The sequence below is a fragment of the Cynoglossus semilaevis genome, chromosome 9 (genome assembly GCF_000523025.1).
Source record: "Cynoglossus semilaevis isolate Cse_v1.0 chromosome 9, Cse_v1.0, whole genome shotgun sequence".
Taxonomy (NCBI): domain Eukaryota; kingdom Metazoa; phylum Chordata; class Actinopteri; order Pleuronectiformes; family Cynoglossidae; genus Cynoglossus; species Cynoglossus semilaevis.
The window spans coordinates 17,859,161-17,872,819 of record NC_024315.1 but is presented as its reverse complement, the minus strand read 5'-3'; the positions used below and the strand labels follow the sequence as shown (position 1 = coordinate 17,872,819).

At 39.6% G+C, this 13,659-nt stretch overlaps 1 protein-coding gene across 1 annotated transcript in view; it reads left to right on the top strand.

The window, feature by feature from the left end:
- Window positions 1-13,659, top strand: part of rptor (regulatory associated protein of MTOR, complex 1) — a 209,177-nt gene that overhangs the window by 140,590 nt on the left and 54,928 nt on the right. The window contains exons 16-17 of the mRNA XM_025058498.1: window positions 6,208-6,283; window positions 10,682-10,783. Coding sequence (XP_024914266.1) covers window positions 6,208-6,283; window positions 10,682-10,783 — 178 coding nt within the window. The remainder of the gene's footprint in view (window positions 1-6,207; window positions 6,284-10,681; window positions 10,784-13,659) is intronic.

Sequence of the window (13,659 nt, the reverse complement as noted above, 5' to 3'; positions counted from 1 at the left end):
CGATCTGTAGACAGTTTGGTACCAGGCTGCAGCGGGACACAGAGAAATAATGTATTTTATTTTTACTAATTTATTCATTCAAAGAGAATCCCCTCACTATTTACTTTCTTTATTTAAAGCTAATGGCAATATTTAAAAATCATTTCCACAATACTAACAAATCTAAAAAACATTTAATGATCCTTAATGATAATTGATGATTAATTAATTGAACAAGCGGTCCACAGTAGTGGTCGGTACCGTCGTAGCGGTTGGGCCTGGAAGCCACGAGTTCCCAAAAAATAAAAAACAACTCGACTGTAGCACAATCCAATATATGAAGTACAAACGGTGAATGTTAACGCTATCTTCCGTGTATAGCGCCACGTGACGAAGTATTTGTCCGTTCCGCTACTTCCGAACTAGTGCAAACTAGTTGGCGAGTTAAACGTCGTACGTCGGAATGATGGAACAAGACTTTTGTTTATAAATGTATGGAAGATGGCGACGTAGCCACGAAGCGCTAGTTGGACTGCGTTTACGATATATTTACATGTCCTGGGATACAATATAAATGTTTGATGTAATAAGTCGAGTTTTTTCAATTAATTCGAAAATTAATGTAGGTCGCCCACTTATTATTAATTACTATTCCGATAAACTTAAACAACTTTTTTTGTCATCTTTCTACTTTAAAAAAAAGATTTTTGCGCTCTGCATAGCAATCACAGCTACTTGCGTTCGTGCTCACGGCAACATGTTTCGCACTGAGGCGCCTCAAAGATGAGAGAGACTCCGCTTTTTGAATCTGTCAATAGGTTAAAAAAAAAAAAACACACCCAAGAGCTGATAAGTACTACGGTCACGACTTTCAACGCTGTTTACCCAGCTTTCTGATGCGCTTCAGACTGACCGCGTGCGCCTTCTCTGCGAGTCAATAAAACTTGAGGTGCGTTCCTACCACCTGCAGAGTTTTAACGTCAGAGTAAACAAACCCGATTTTGTCTGAGATAAATACATAGAACGTATTATACTTATACTATACTTCAATGTATTATTATGAATAATAATATTCATAATAATAATATCCAGACACAGTCAAGGCAAGGCCTCAGTACCTGAGCCTCTCCTCCTGCATGTCGAGGCTTGGGAACCAGACTCCTGTTAGATAATCAGGATGCAGCGCAGGTTCAGGATCAGCCTCTCTTTCTGTTTTCACCTGCTTCACACCAAACTTGAAAGTGTTAATTGGCCAAAAAAAAAAACCCAAAAAACTTCTTACTTTCACATTTTCTTTTTTCGTCAAAACATCAAATCAGAGGCGCTTGTATTGTGATGATTAACAAGCGGACTCCGGTTATCGATTAGTTCTTTGTGTACTTTTATTACCGCCATTGTACGCGGACACGGTGACAGAGACGCTCCATCGTCCGCTGGCTTTGTTTTTGTCCGCACTCTCTCTCTCTTTCTCTCTCTCGATCATCATTTATCTCCCTTTAGCTCCACAAACATGTCTCCCACTCTCTATTGTCTCTCCTTTCAGAGACTATAAATGCCTCGCTCTCCCACTCATTATCAGCCTCTCTCGCTCCTGTTTTGCCGGAGGAAGAGCTTGTTGTGTAACTCTCTGGCAGCGCTCGTTGTAAAGACTACCACACTTTCTGTCCGTCCATCCTGTACTCAGCCAATAAGTTCGGACCGTGGCCGTGGTGCAGTAGACGAGAGGATTTGTTGAATTTAGTATAAAACAGAACAGGGTAAAAACAGTGATGACTTCTCAGACAGAGGACATTTGCTTTTTAAAAAAACTGTCCAATATTTCCATCCAAGTAGTCATCCGTACTTTTCTGAGTATTTTAAAACATGCCAATTCCAAAATCTTCCCGTGTCTGTCTCCTAACACTCCTTCACAGCTTTACTCTGTCCTTAAGTCTTACCGTCGTCACTTTGCAACTTCACTCCTTTCAGCTTTACCAAAAAAGGTTTTCGGTTTTGTTTGATGGAGTTTAAAGAAGCTCAAAATACTTGCAGAACTGCAGTTAAAGCTTGCTGTAAATACTCAAATATTTGCCAGAAAAACTTTGCGTGTCCATTTCTATGACCTTTGTGTGATCTTTAAAAAAAGTCACGTCGGCAAAACAGTTCCCCTCGAAGGGTCAGTTGTAACTGTAAGACTCTTTTATTCAAGTTACAGATACTGTGCGTTTGCTCTGTGTAATTAAAACAAAATGATCAGGTTAAGAAACTTGGACATTATTATAAGGAAAACGCTTTCTAAGCTCCTGCGGGCCACACAAAGTGACCTAGCAGGCTGCATTTGGCCCGCGGGCCTTAAGTTAGACCAGGCGTGGGCAAACGTTTTGCCTGGCGGGGCACAGTTGTCCTGAAATTGAGCAGGGGGGCCGGGTCAGGAGCAGATAGATGGAGTGTTGGTGTGAACTTAGATAAATGACATGTAAAAGTCATGCATAAAGGCTAAAATGCCATCTATTGGGGAAACATGGGTATCGCAGGAGGCCGGATTAAAAAGCTGACCGGGCCACATCTGGCCCCCGGGCCTCAGTTTGCCCATCCCTGAGTTAGACACATGCAGTCAATGTAATCAGTTGGTCCTGATCTTCAGAAGAAGTGATTCTTCTAGCAACGGTTAATGAAGTCCAGTGACTCATTTGTTGGGGGCAACTGATGCCTATTCGATAATTAGCGGACTTCAGGGGTTCAAATCCTGCTGCTCACCACCGTTTTGGTTCAAAGCTTACAGCTACCAAATCTTCTACAAAGATATTTGTGGGTCAAAAGGTGAATTGGTGGCATCATTTACACTGATATGAGATCCGTACCCTCCAATCTTCTGCCCAGGTCTGTTCACAGTATAACACAGGTTATACGTTATAATCCCATCAAGTTGCCTTTAACATCTGCCGAGTCATTGCACATGGTTGGGACGATGGTCTCCAATCTCCACATCCTCTTACATCACATCCGCATCCACAGACCCAGAGCAGTAAGAGCCTATAGAGTCTAATGGAAGTCTTCTCGCAGGTGCTCCACTCTCCCAGATGACTCAGCATTAGCAGCAGCAGCGGCAGCAGAAGAAGATGAAGCGATGAGAACAGAGGGCCCATTACTTTATCATGTAGAGAGCTCCGTCTATGTGACATCCAGAGAAGGATGAGTGCAATGCAGAGACAGAGAGGAGAGCAGGCTTTCACTGAGTGGAAATCATTTTCGCCGTAACGGTAAATCATACTAACGGCACTTGATTGGTTGCAGATGGCTGTGTAGGTTCTCAGTCATCCGGGTCATTTTATACATCACTCAACAGGGGAGGTGGCTAAGGACTACAGCGTCGGTCGTAATGGCCCTGAGTTCCTTTCCTGGAAAACTCAACTCTCATACGACAGATAACACGGACAGACACCTGGACCTGGGTGTATGCAGCCTCCTGTCGTTGGGTCAGGGTGTGGATTCAGGGATTCAGCAGAAGGGACCTCTTTCTTGAGCTAGTCCAGTTGCCCACTGCTGAGCTTTTTAGGAGTTGCCATGTGACCATGAAGTCTATCAGCTACGTGCTTTCTTTTTTTGTTGCCCACTGCTGAGCTTCTTAGGAGTCTATCAGCTACGTGCTTTCTTTTTTATACAGCCTTTATACAGTCTATTACACGTGTGTCAAACTCGAGGCCCAGGGATCAAATGCAGCCTTCCAATTTTTTTTCTTTGGCCCGTCGGAGCTTCTCAACCTGATAAATTGTTCTTAGTACACAGAAATAGACTATATTTGTAACTTGAATAAATAATAAATTGCAGAAACCGCCCCCCCCCCCGGTTTAACCAGTCTTAGAAAAAACCTGGTTACTAATGCTCCTACAACTAGATGTCTCGGTTCATTGGCAATAAAATTATGAAAATATATAAAATATATGTATGGAATCATGTATGGAAACGTAACCCTAGTACCGTAACTTCCCCAACCACAAAAGTTGCAGGTGATAATATTTAGGATAAGCGATGAAAGACCTCGTTTGATTGATCTGTAAATTTACCCTAGCGGTCAAGTAGCTAGTGGTCAGTTAGTCGTGGACAGAGCTTTGGTAGAGAGCAGGTTCTGTAACCATTCTAAAAAATATAATATTAGATACATAGTTGTTGTGTAAGTAATAATAATAAAAACAAGACTACACGGAACCCTGAGCCAATACTGATACTACTACTTGTAGTAATAATACTAAACCACTCCTTTTATGACTGACGCCTTCGTAGCGTGAACATCTGCTCCTAATAATGCAGTAATGTCTTTGTTGCTGCTGCCTGGAAGGCGAAACATTCTCTCATGCCAAGGTGGCAGCTGGATTTATAAATCCTCCTGTTTAGCCTCAGTTTGTAGCAGCTGACTCGACTGCAGCCCTAAAACACTTTTTTTTCCCCTCCTTAGTTAAAAAGAAGCTGATGGAACTCACGCTGCACCACCGGCTCTTATTTACCTCTGCTTCCTTTAATTACACTACAGCGCAGCCCAGCACTCACATGCGCTAATGTGTTTTTCGCATGTTGCGCATACTATGCATGACAGCGGTGGATACATTATGTCCTCGGTAATAATGAAGTAATGTCTATCGCAGCACTTTGAGCTAATGGGCTGTTAAAGCCGCAGAGAGAATCTGATCGAACGCGAGCCATCAACGCTCACTTAACCAGCATCACACGCCATCATCAAGAATGACACGACCGTAATGCTAACACCACTGATGAGCACAGCCATGTTCCAACTCAATTTGACTCAGGACACAATTTCAAGGAACCATACTGTGGTGGAAAGAACTGTTTTGGGCAACAAACACGTTGTCACTCCCCAACAAGGACAGCAAGTAAATGGTTGTTTTGTAGCTGCTTTTCTGCCCTACAGTAGTCCTTGGTGTTAAGTTAAAACTTCACTAAAGTACAGGAAGTATCAGGCGGGTCCACGCAGACAACGTACTCCAGTTCTTTTGTAGGACTTTCAACTGACACTCATAAGGATTTGGAAATCCAAGCGCAGCTTTTATTTACCTTTTTTTTTTTTCGGTATTTTTATTCATCCTTTGGCTAGGTTTGCGACGAATACTCAGGTGCGACTTATATATTAAAATATACAATTTCACATGTTCACACTGACAGCCGCTAGAGGGCACTCTAGGCTAATGTACCAGTATCTGCTACTCCTGTACCACTGAAAATGTCCATGTTCGTTAATGACACACTGACAGCCGCTAGAGGGCACTCTAGCTGACTGGTGCGATTTATACTTCGTAGCAATTTATGGTTGTTTTTTTTTTCTTCATTATGCATTTTTTGGGTCTGGAAAATACGGTATGTTGCTAAGGACACCTATGAAATTCTTGAATCGGGAACAAAAATGTTGTTAAAATCTTTTCAAAGGCCTATTTGCATAATCTTAATCCGACTTTGACTGCAATAAAGTAGAAGCACGGGCAGCCATTTTTACTTGAGGTATTCAGCTTCCTGAATGTGGTTCTTACAAAATGCTGCCTGTTGTCTCACTCACGGTTAGGTAAAACGAAATGACGTGTTTTTCAACCAACATGGACAGAATATCCGCCACTAGCTACAACTTGATTAAGACTATATCAGATGCTGGTACCTGCTTGTAGTTCCTGTTCCCCATGGCCTGAACATACATAGTTCCTGGTGTTGTCCTAATTTTCGAATACCAGTTCGTGCAGTGTGAATGTGTGGGAATGAACTCCATTGAGAACTAGATCTTTTTTACAGCAAAGAAAATAGAGTAGAAGTGAAGGGAAGACGGACAGAAAGAAAAGGAGAGTAGGAATGCTGTGATGAGGCTGGATGTGAGTTACATAACCTCATGAATTAGATATGATGACCAAGAGAGAGGAGCTGCTGTTGAGAATGTGATTAAAGGCTCCCTGCTGCCCTCTCCAGGACCTCAGAGCATGCATTTTAAATAAAATATGTATTTATATTGCTTGTTCACGGTGAAAGAGTAAAGAATTGGGGGGTGGGGTGGGGGGGTGAGATGATGATGTGAAAGGTGGAATGAGTCAGTTAATAAATGCCACTGACACTACGGATGTTGTGCACGGATCTTTTTTTTTTTTTCTCATTGATTTTATTATTTTTTTTCCTTAGCATATATGTCTATGTAATGGACGTGTACAGTAGTGAATCAGAGAGCTAATGTGGTTTGTTTTTGTGTGTGTTTTTCCGCAGGCAGGCGTGGGACCTGGCTGTAGATATCTGCCTCTCTCAGCTGCCCACCATCATCGAGGAGGGCACTGCCTTCAGAGTAAGTAACACGGAGCTACAGAAGAGGCCGCTGTCTGTTTGCATGTGTGTATACTGTATATGTACATACTTGTATATGTTTATATATATGTATATATATATATGTCTATGTATCTATACACGTGTGTTTATATATATATGTATATATATATATAAACACACGTGTATAGATACATAGACATATATATATATATTTACATATATATATATATTTACATATATATATATACATATACATTTATGTGTTACCAGTGGACTCACCACCTGCAGGAAGGTTCGGGGGGGTTGGTACGGTGCAGTGTGATTTTGGGTGGAGACTGCTGTCCCCGCGACCCGGTAACGGATAAGTGGATGAAAATGGATGGATGGATGGACGGATGGACGTTTATGTGTGTATGCATATACTGTATGTACATGCATTCATGCAAAATAAATACACGTATATGTATGTGTATATATGTACATATATTTTTATATGTACATATATAAATATATATGTTGATGTATCTATACATGTGTGTTAATATGTATATATATATATATATACATATATACTGTATGTGTATATATTGTATACATTGTAAAACACTGAAAGTGTGGGGACACTTGTTATATTTTTTAATCTTTAAGGCTACAGTAGGGGGCAACGTAATGCATAATTTGTATGCAAACTTCTCGGTAAACACAAGAAAACTGTGTGTGTGCGTGTGTGTGCACGTGTGTTTGGCTGACTTGTCCAGTTACAGGTACATCAGGCCATGATGGATGACTCTTATGTTGGAAATGTCTCCACTGTAATCCTCACACTGTTGTTATCTGCACTGCAGCTTCTCCACCCTTCTATTACACACACACACACACATTCTTGATCTCTCTCAGTGGGTAACTTGTAAAATGCCATGTCTAATAATTCCAGTGTGAGTGTCAAATAATGGCCGCAGAAACCACAAGGCTCTGCACTTTTGCCCTCTGGTGTGTTTACCCCTATGTTTACCGAAGCGTCAGGAGACCATGATGGAGGTGCCGAGTGTAATGGAAACACACCCCACCAAAAAACCAAAAAAAAACAACCCAAATATGACTTAAGATTTCTGGGTTAGTGTAGATTATATGTGTGCCCATGTGCCTGTGGGAAATCCAGGGCAGGAAAGAAACTTTTATTAACCAGGGTCCTGTTCCCTCTGTGAAATACAGTCCTGTTCTGGAGCTGTTGGATCCGTTTTCAGAGCAGTTGCTCAAATGCTAAAAAAATAGCTTTATAGTTCTGTCAGGACAGAGACAGGGCTTCAGGGTGTCTGACTGACTGTGAGACAGCCCTTTTAATCTTTACTGCCTTAATGTTAATGTTTAAATAACAATATTTAAAATTGAGGCTAACATCTAGCCTTTTACTTCAGCATTAACTTTTTAATATATTTTTTGCAATAAAAAATTGTTACAGTAAATGCTAAAATGTATAGGTCTTTCTGTATATATTTGCTTTTTTTATATATATATATAAATGCTAAAATGTATAGGTCTTTCTGACTGACGTAGCATATCTCATTGGTTTTGTATTGAAAAATGTTAGCATTTACTTAGCTGCATATCTTGAATTCATTTTAAGGTCTAAGCAACAATTATATAAATGTCATTGCTAACTGACTCTCACGAAGCAAGGGGATATTTTTGAAAGCAGTGTCTGTGTCTTACGGAAGCCTGGATGGACATTTGCAAAGAAATATTTTTCTTAGCTATTTTGAAGACATTTTGAGTAATTTTGACTTATATATTAACCAATTTTTAGCTAATTATTTTAGCTAACTTTGAAGCTATTCATAGGCTTCCTTTTTGTTTCAGGTTGCGCCTCTCAGATATATTTGTTCCCAGCAAACTTGTCATTTAGCTTCTAAATACAGTTAAATATATAAGCAATAAATATAAATAATATATATATATAAATAAATAAATATAAATAGGAATTCACCATGCATTGAGAGACCAGGTGTTTTGTCAACGTCAATGGCATTTTTTTTTATTTTTTTTTTTTAGATTTTATTTTGGTTCAACCCTAGTGCTGAGAAGTTCCGACAATGCCTTAAAAACACAGTCTCATTACAAAAGTATAAAAGCAGGAAACTGACACCAGAGCAGGTTTTTTTTTTTTTTTTTTTTTTTTTGACGTTAGCACTTTTATCTGGGCTCTTCTACTTCTTCACCTGGTCGTCGGAGGTGAGCGTCTTCTCTATTGCTCCTCTGGGAGCAGTTTTCCCTCCTCCCCGCTTCTCCTTCTATCTCCTGCACTCAGCCTGAAAACACTTACTGCTACTGTAATTGAGCCTCCGAGGACCAGTAAAGGAGATCCTTCCTCTCTGTCTTGCTCCTTTTATCAGGAGCCTTTAACTCCTCTCTGATGGGCTTCAAATGTTACAAATTCAGCTTTATTTTCTACTCCTGGTAATTAATGTGTGGGCAATATTTTATTGGTCGATAGAATTTTTATTTTTTTTTACTACTGTCTTAGCTGCGCTCCCCCGGGCTTCTTGTTGCCTCAGTGAAACCATGGTCATAAAAAATACTTTGAAAAAAATGTGATTTCTATAAAATGTGAATTAAAACCTAGCAACTTATTTGTCGAGAGACGGGGTCTAAATATTTCTTTCAGAAAAAAAAAAAAAAAACCAACCCTCAGGTTTCTGTTATGAGATGTTTCTGTGTTCTTTGACACCTGTAGTAAATAAATAGCCTTTTCTTTTTCTTTACTTTTATCGAATTCAGGTAAAACACGGGTTTATACAAAAAGAAGTTTTTAGTACTACTGATTTCTATAAATTTAATCTGGCTGACATGACACTGGGCATTGATTTGTTTTTCATTTTAATTTTTTTTTTTGAGATGTCCACACTTGAGAAGGACATCACCTGTGAGCCTGTCCGTGATTTAGAAATTTAGCAAGTTAGTTTAAAGTGAAGATTAAAAAAGAAATAAATAAAAAATGCTTGACACTGTTATAGACACTATTGTCAAAAATAGGAAAAAGGAAATAAAATCGTGGCTCTAAAATGGTGATTTGAATAACTAATTAGAGAGCTTTAAAAATAACTACAGTTAAAGGAACAGTAGCCAAACATACTGTAGCTAGAAGTCGATCATTTAACAGGTAAACAAACAAAGCTCAGCATGAGCTGTAGCTACGTAGAAATATAACTACCCTCAAAAATAAAGCCAATAAATAGAAGAGGAAAGAGAAAAAAAAAATTTTTTTTCAAACTTAATATTTCTTGAAAAATTGATCATGCTGTGCATGTTTTCCCTTCTCTCCAGATCTGTAATGTAAACTTTTTTCATATGGAAACAAACTTTAGTTTTGCGTAAACGTTGAATCTGGAACAACCAAAGCTTAATATTATAAACACATGAGAAATTAAATTTGAAATAAAACACACATCAGTGGTATTTGTCTCTTTATCTGTAGCCTTTCAAGTTCTTATTTTAATAAAATCTATTTTTCACAGACCAACAACAAAAAAAAAATCTATTTTTCACAGACCAACAACGAAACAAAAACCCAAATGTATGTGCTATAACATACACAGCTAATACTGCAAATCCTGCCAGTTTATAAGGGCTATATACTAGCAGGCCAACTCTAATACACATTTGATATGATCTCGTGGGCCAAAGATAATTAAATCGCGGTCCAGATATGGCCCCCGGGCCTTAGTTTGACACGTGTGCTTTAGACCAAAGATCAACAACTATGTCAGTCGAAGAGCCAGCAATTTTCTAAACAGACACCTTGGGGGACAGACTCTCAAATAAAATAAAATATAAATCAAATTTGTCTTTGTTTCGACGATTCGGTGGGCCGGATTTAGCCCACGGGCCGCGAGTTATTCATCACCGCTTTAGACACTGTGAACACTGAGACCAATTATCGCCACACCTCACTATTCGAGCGTGTGTGTGTGTGTGTGAGAACTGAGCTATTACGCTTTGATTATGCAGAGATTAATTTCTCTATTTAGCTGGAGAGCATTGATATTTTGTCCATTGACATCCATCACCGCTCTACACAACCATGTCATAATTCCCTCGGCGTTATTAACAGCCGGTGATCAAAAAGTCTGCAGGCAGCACCTAATCAATCAGCCAAAGTGCCGCAGCAGCAGCAGGGAGAGAGAAAGGGAAGAGAAGGTGATCATGAAAGATCAGGATTTATGTGGTGACTGCATTGCAGTGTCACTTCTGAGCTCGTCTCGTCAGGGCTTTTATTGAGTGACGCGGCTGCTCACTGCACACCGTGGGTCTGTGTGTTTCTGTGTGTGTGTGTGTGAGAGAGAGAACACCTGAGACACGAACAAGCACAGTAATCTCCTAAAACTGACTGTCAACATTTGTGTCTGATTCATGTCCACAGCATAGTCCTTTCTTCGCTGAGCAGCTGACGGCCTTTCAGGTTTGGCTGACGATGGGCGTGGAGAACAGGAACCCCCCCGAGCAGCTTCCTATTGTACTGCAGGTAAATGAGAAACATCATCAGGCTCTCAATGAGTTGGGTTTTTTTTGTTTGTTTTGTTTCAAAGATGCAGTTTGTGTCTTTTTTCGTTATTCTGCACATGAAAGCAATTACAATTAAATTAGCAACTAATGTGTTCAGTTTCAGATATTTTCAACAATGAAATGCCGCAGCACAGGTCAACCCTGTTATAATATAAAAAAAACAGTGAACAAAGAAGAGAATTTGTTCCTGCTTCCCAAACTTTTTCTGCCGTGGCACTCGTTAGCAAAAAAACAAAACAAAAACAAAGCATAAAAAAAACCATAGCACCAAACAAAATATGTTTATATAATGAAATAAATGGTTTTAATTTACTTACAATATACCAAAATCTCAGCCTGTTTAGTTAAAGACCAAGCTCATATACTCGCAGGAATTGAAGAAAGACAAGGTTTTTCTTAAACAGCTCTGATTCTCTTTCTTTTAGTTTTCATTACCCTCTGCTGCCACCTAGCAGTAGAGCATTTATTGTTCTGGTTGGCCTAGTTATCAGCCAAAGCCAATACAAACAGTGCTATGAAGTACCACTGGCCAACACACACTAGATCAGGGGTCTGACATTGTTGTTTGATGTTTATTTTGGAACCCAGTCACGGGCCTGATTGGACAGTTCGGTGGCTAGCTTTTTACCCAGCAGGCCGCCAGTTGATGATCACTGCACTAGGTGTTGTGTTTTGTGAACACTTCACAGAGACATTCAACTTTCCCGAGCCCCTTAACTTAACATAGCATATATAACACAAATATATGCTTCATATTGAACCTTATCCTTACTCTGATCTGGTATATATTCAGTAGTAAATTCACCAATTCAATATAAACCTAATGTCCTGAGAACACACAAACACAGCGTCCACTCAATAAGGAAATCAGAGAAACACCGGGCGTGCCGGTGCCAGAGCCTCCTCTGATTTCTCCTTCCTAAACAGCTCACATAGTAACTCTGACACAATATCCCTGTCTATAAAGACAATGAGGGGTCTTTCATTTCCACTCACTGCTGCGTCGGACGCCGCGGCAGTTTACGCTGTTTAAACTGAAGGATCGTTTTAATAGAGCCGCCGTGGAGCCGCGGCGTCACGCAGACCCGTGTTTGAATAACAAAAAGCCTATTTTTTCATTTGATTAGTGAGGACGAGAATTTTCTTAGCCATGCACGGGCAAACTTTTGATTAAACACACAGATCACCTGAAGAGCGCCCCCCTTCCCCCTCCCCGGCATTAGCGCAGAATATTATTACAGTAATACTTTTAACGCCTCGGCCTCTCACTGCTCCTCTTCTCCATTCACTTTCTTAATCTTCATTTTCCCCCCTCCGTCCCCTGGGCCTGACTTAGTCAACGCCAGTCAAATTTAAGAGTGACTCTTACAAAAGTCCCGGGCCAATTTTTCTACGCCAAAACGCTGAGACAAGAATGGCGCCTCGCGTGTTCCTTAAGAGGGCGTTAAATCTGTTTTCAGACACCTTAATTGGGCTGACATGTTGCCAGAAACACCTCCCAGTGTGTCGGTGTCAGAGCAGGTGAGTTACAGCAGATGGCACTTTCTTCCCCCTTCCTGGGGTCGGGGAGTGTACAGTCGCGGTGTTGTGTTATATCACAGCGTAGTAGCCGAGCGCCGCCGTCCGTGCCGAATGCTAATTTCATGCTGACTCAGCTCCCCCGCGGCCGCAGACCAGCAGTTCTGTCGGGGCCGTTAAAAGCCCAGGGAAAGGCAGACAGATCGGTGTGTGTGTGTGTGTGTGTGCATGCATGTATGTATTGAGATGGAGAATACAGCAGCAGCAGCTCTTAAGATGACATGATATTATGCAGCCTTTACTGCATAATGGGAAAACTAATGGCCATATTGTTGCTTTATTTTTTATTATTTTGCACAAAATCCTGTTTTTGTTTCTAAATGTGTGATTGATGCAATTAATACAATTGAAAATGACTGGGTCATTTGGTAAAAAAAAACCGAAACTCTCAGATTGTAAAGACATGTAATTCATCTGCTACATGCTCAGAAATACTAAATATATATATATACTAAAATATAGGACTAACCAAATAAATATTTTATATTTTCTTTGGCACATTATTAAAAGGCCCTTAACCTTTTAATAGTGATACAAATTTTCAAAAACGTGTTTAAAAAGTAAATGTTTAAAAAAGAAAATAGTAAAACAAATTAATCATTGTAACAAAAAAAAGTTAATATATATAAAAATTAAAAAAAAAAGATCTTCTTTTCTCATAAGAAGAAATGGTTTTTAAATTGGTTTTAAATTTTTTTTTACAATTTTTGAAAATTCAAAAACATTTAAAGTTATAAAAACTGAATTATATCTGTAATGTGTATTTTCTAAATAAATATACAAATATTTAGCATTAAAAATGAATAAAAAATAACTTTTATGGAAATGTTTTTATGAAATGTTAAGTAAGGTAAAACAGTGTATGTAATGTTTTCTGCTTTTTTTTTTTTTTTCCACACACAGGTTAATGTTTTCTGCTTTTTTTTTTTTTTTTTTGATTTAGAGACGGTGTCCAGAGTCGGTCTTCCCCGACCTCATGTTCATCTGCTCACTCACCAGGTTTTAGGACACGGTGGATGATAATAATATCTTTGTGCTTGCTTGTTTGTGTGTGTGTTTACAGCCCTGGTTTCCTCCATATAGGATGATAATAATATCTTTGTGCTTGTTTGTTTGTGTGTGTTTGTGTGTGTGTTTGTGAGAGTGTTTACAGCCCTGGTTTCCTCCATATGTCAGCTCCCACACACACTGTGGGACAGTCAGATGAGAACAGTGTCCTGCTCTCATACACACTAACTGCTGCAGTGTGTGTGTCTG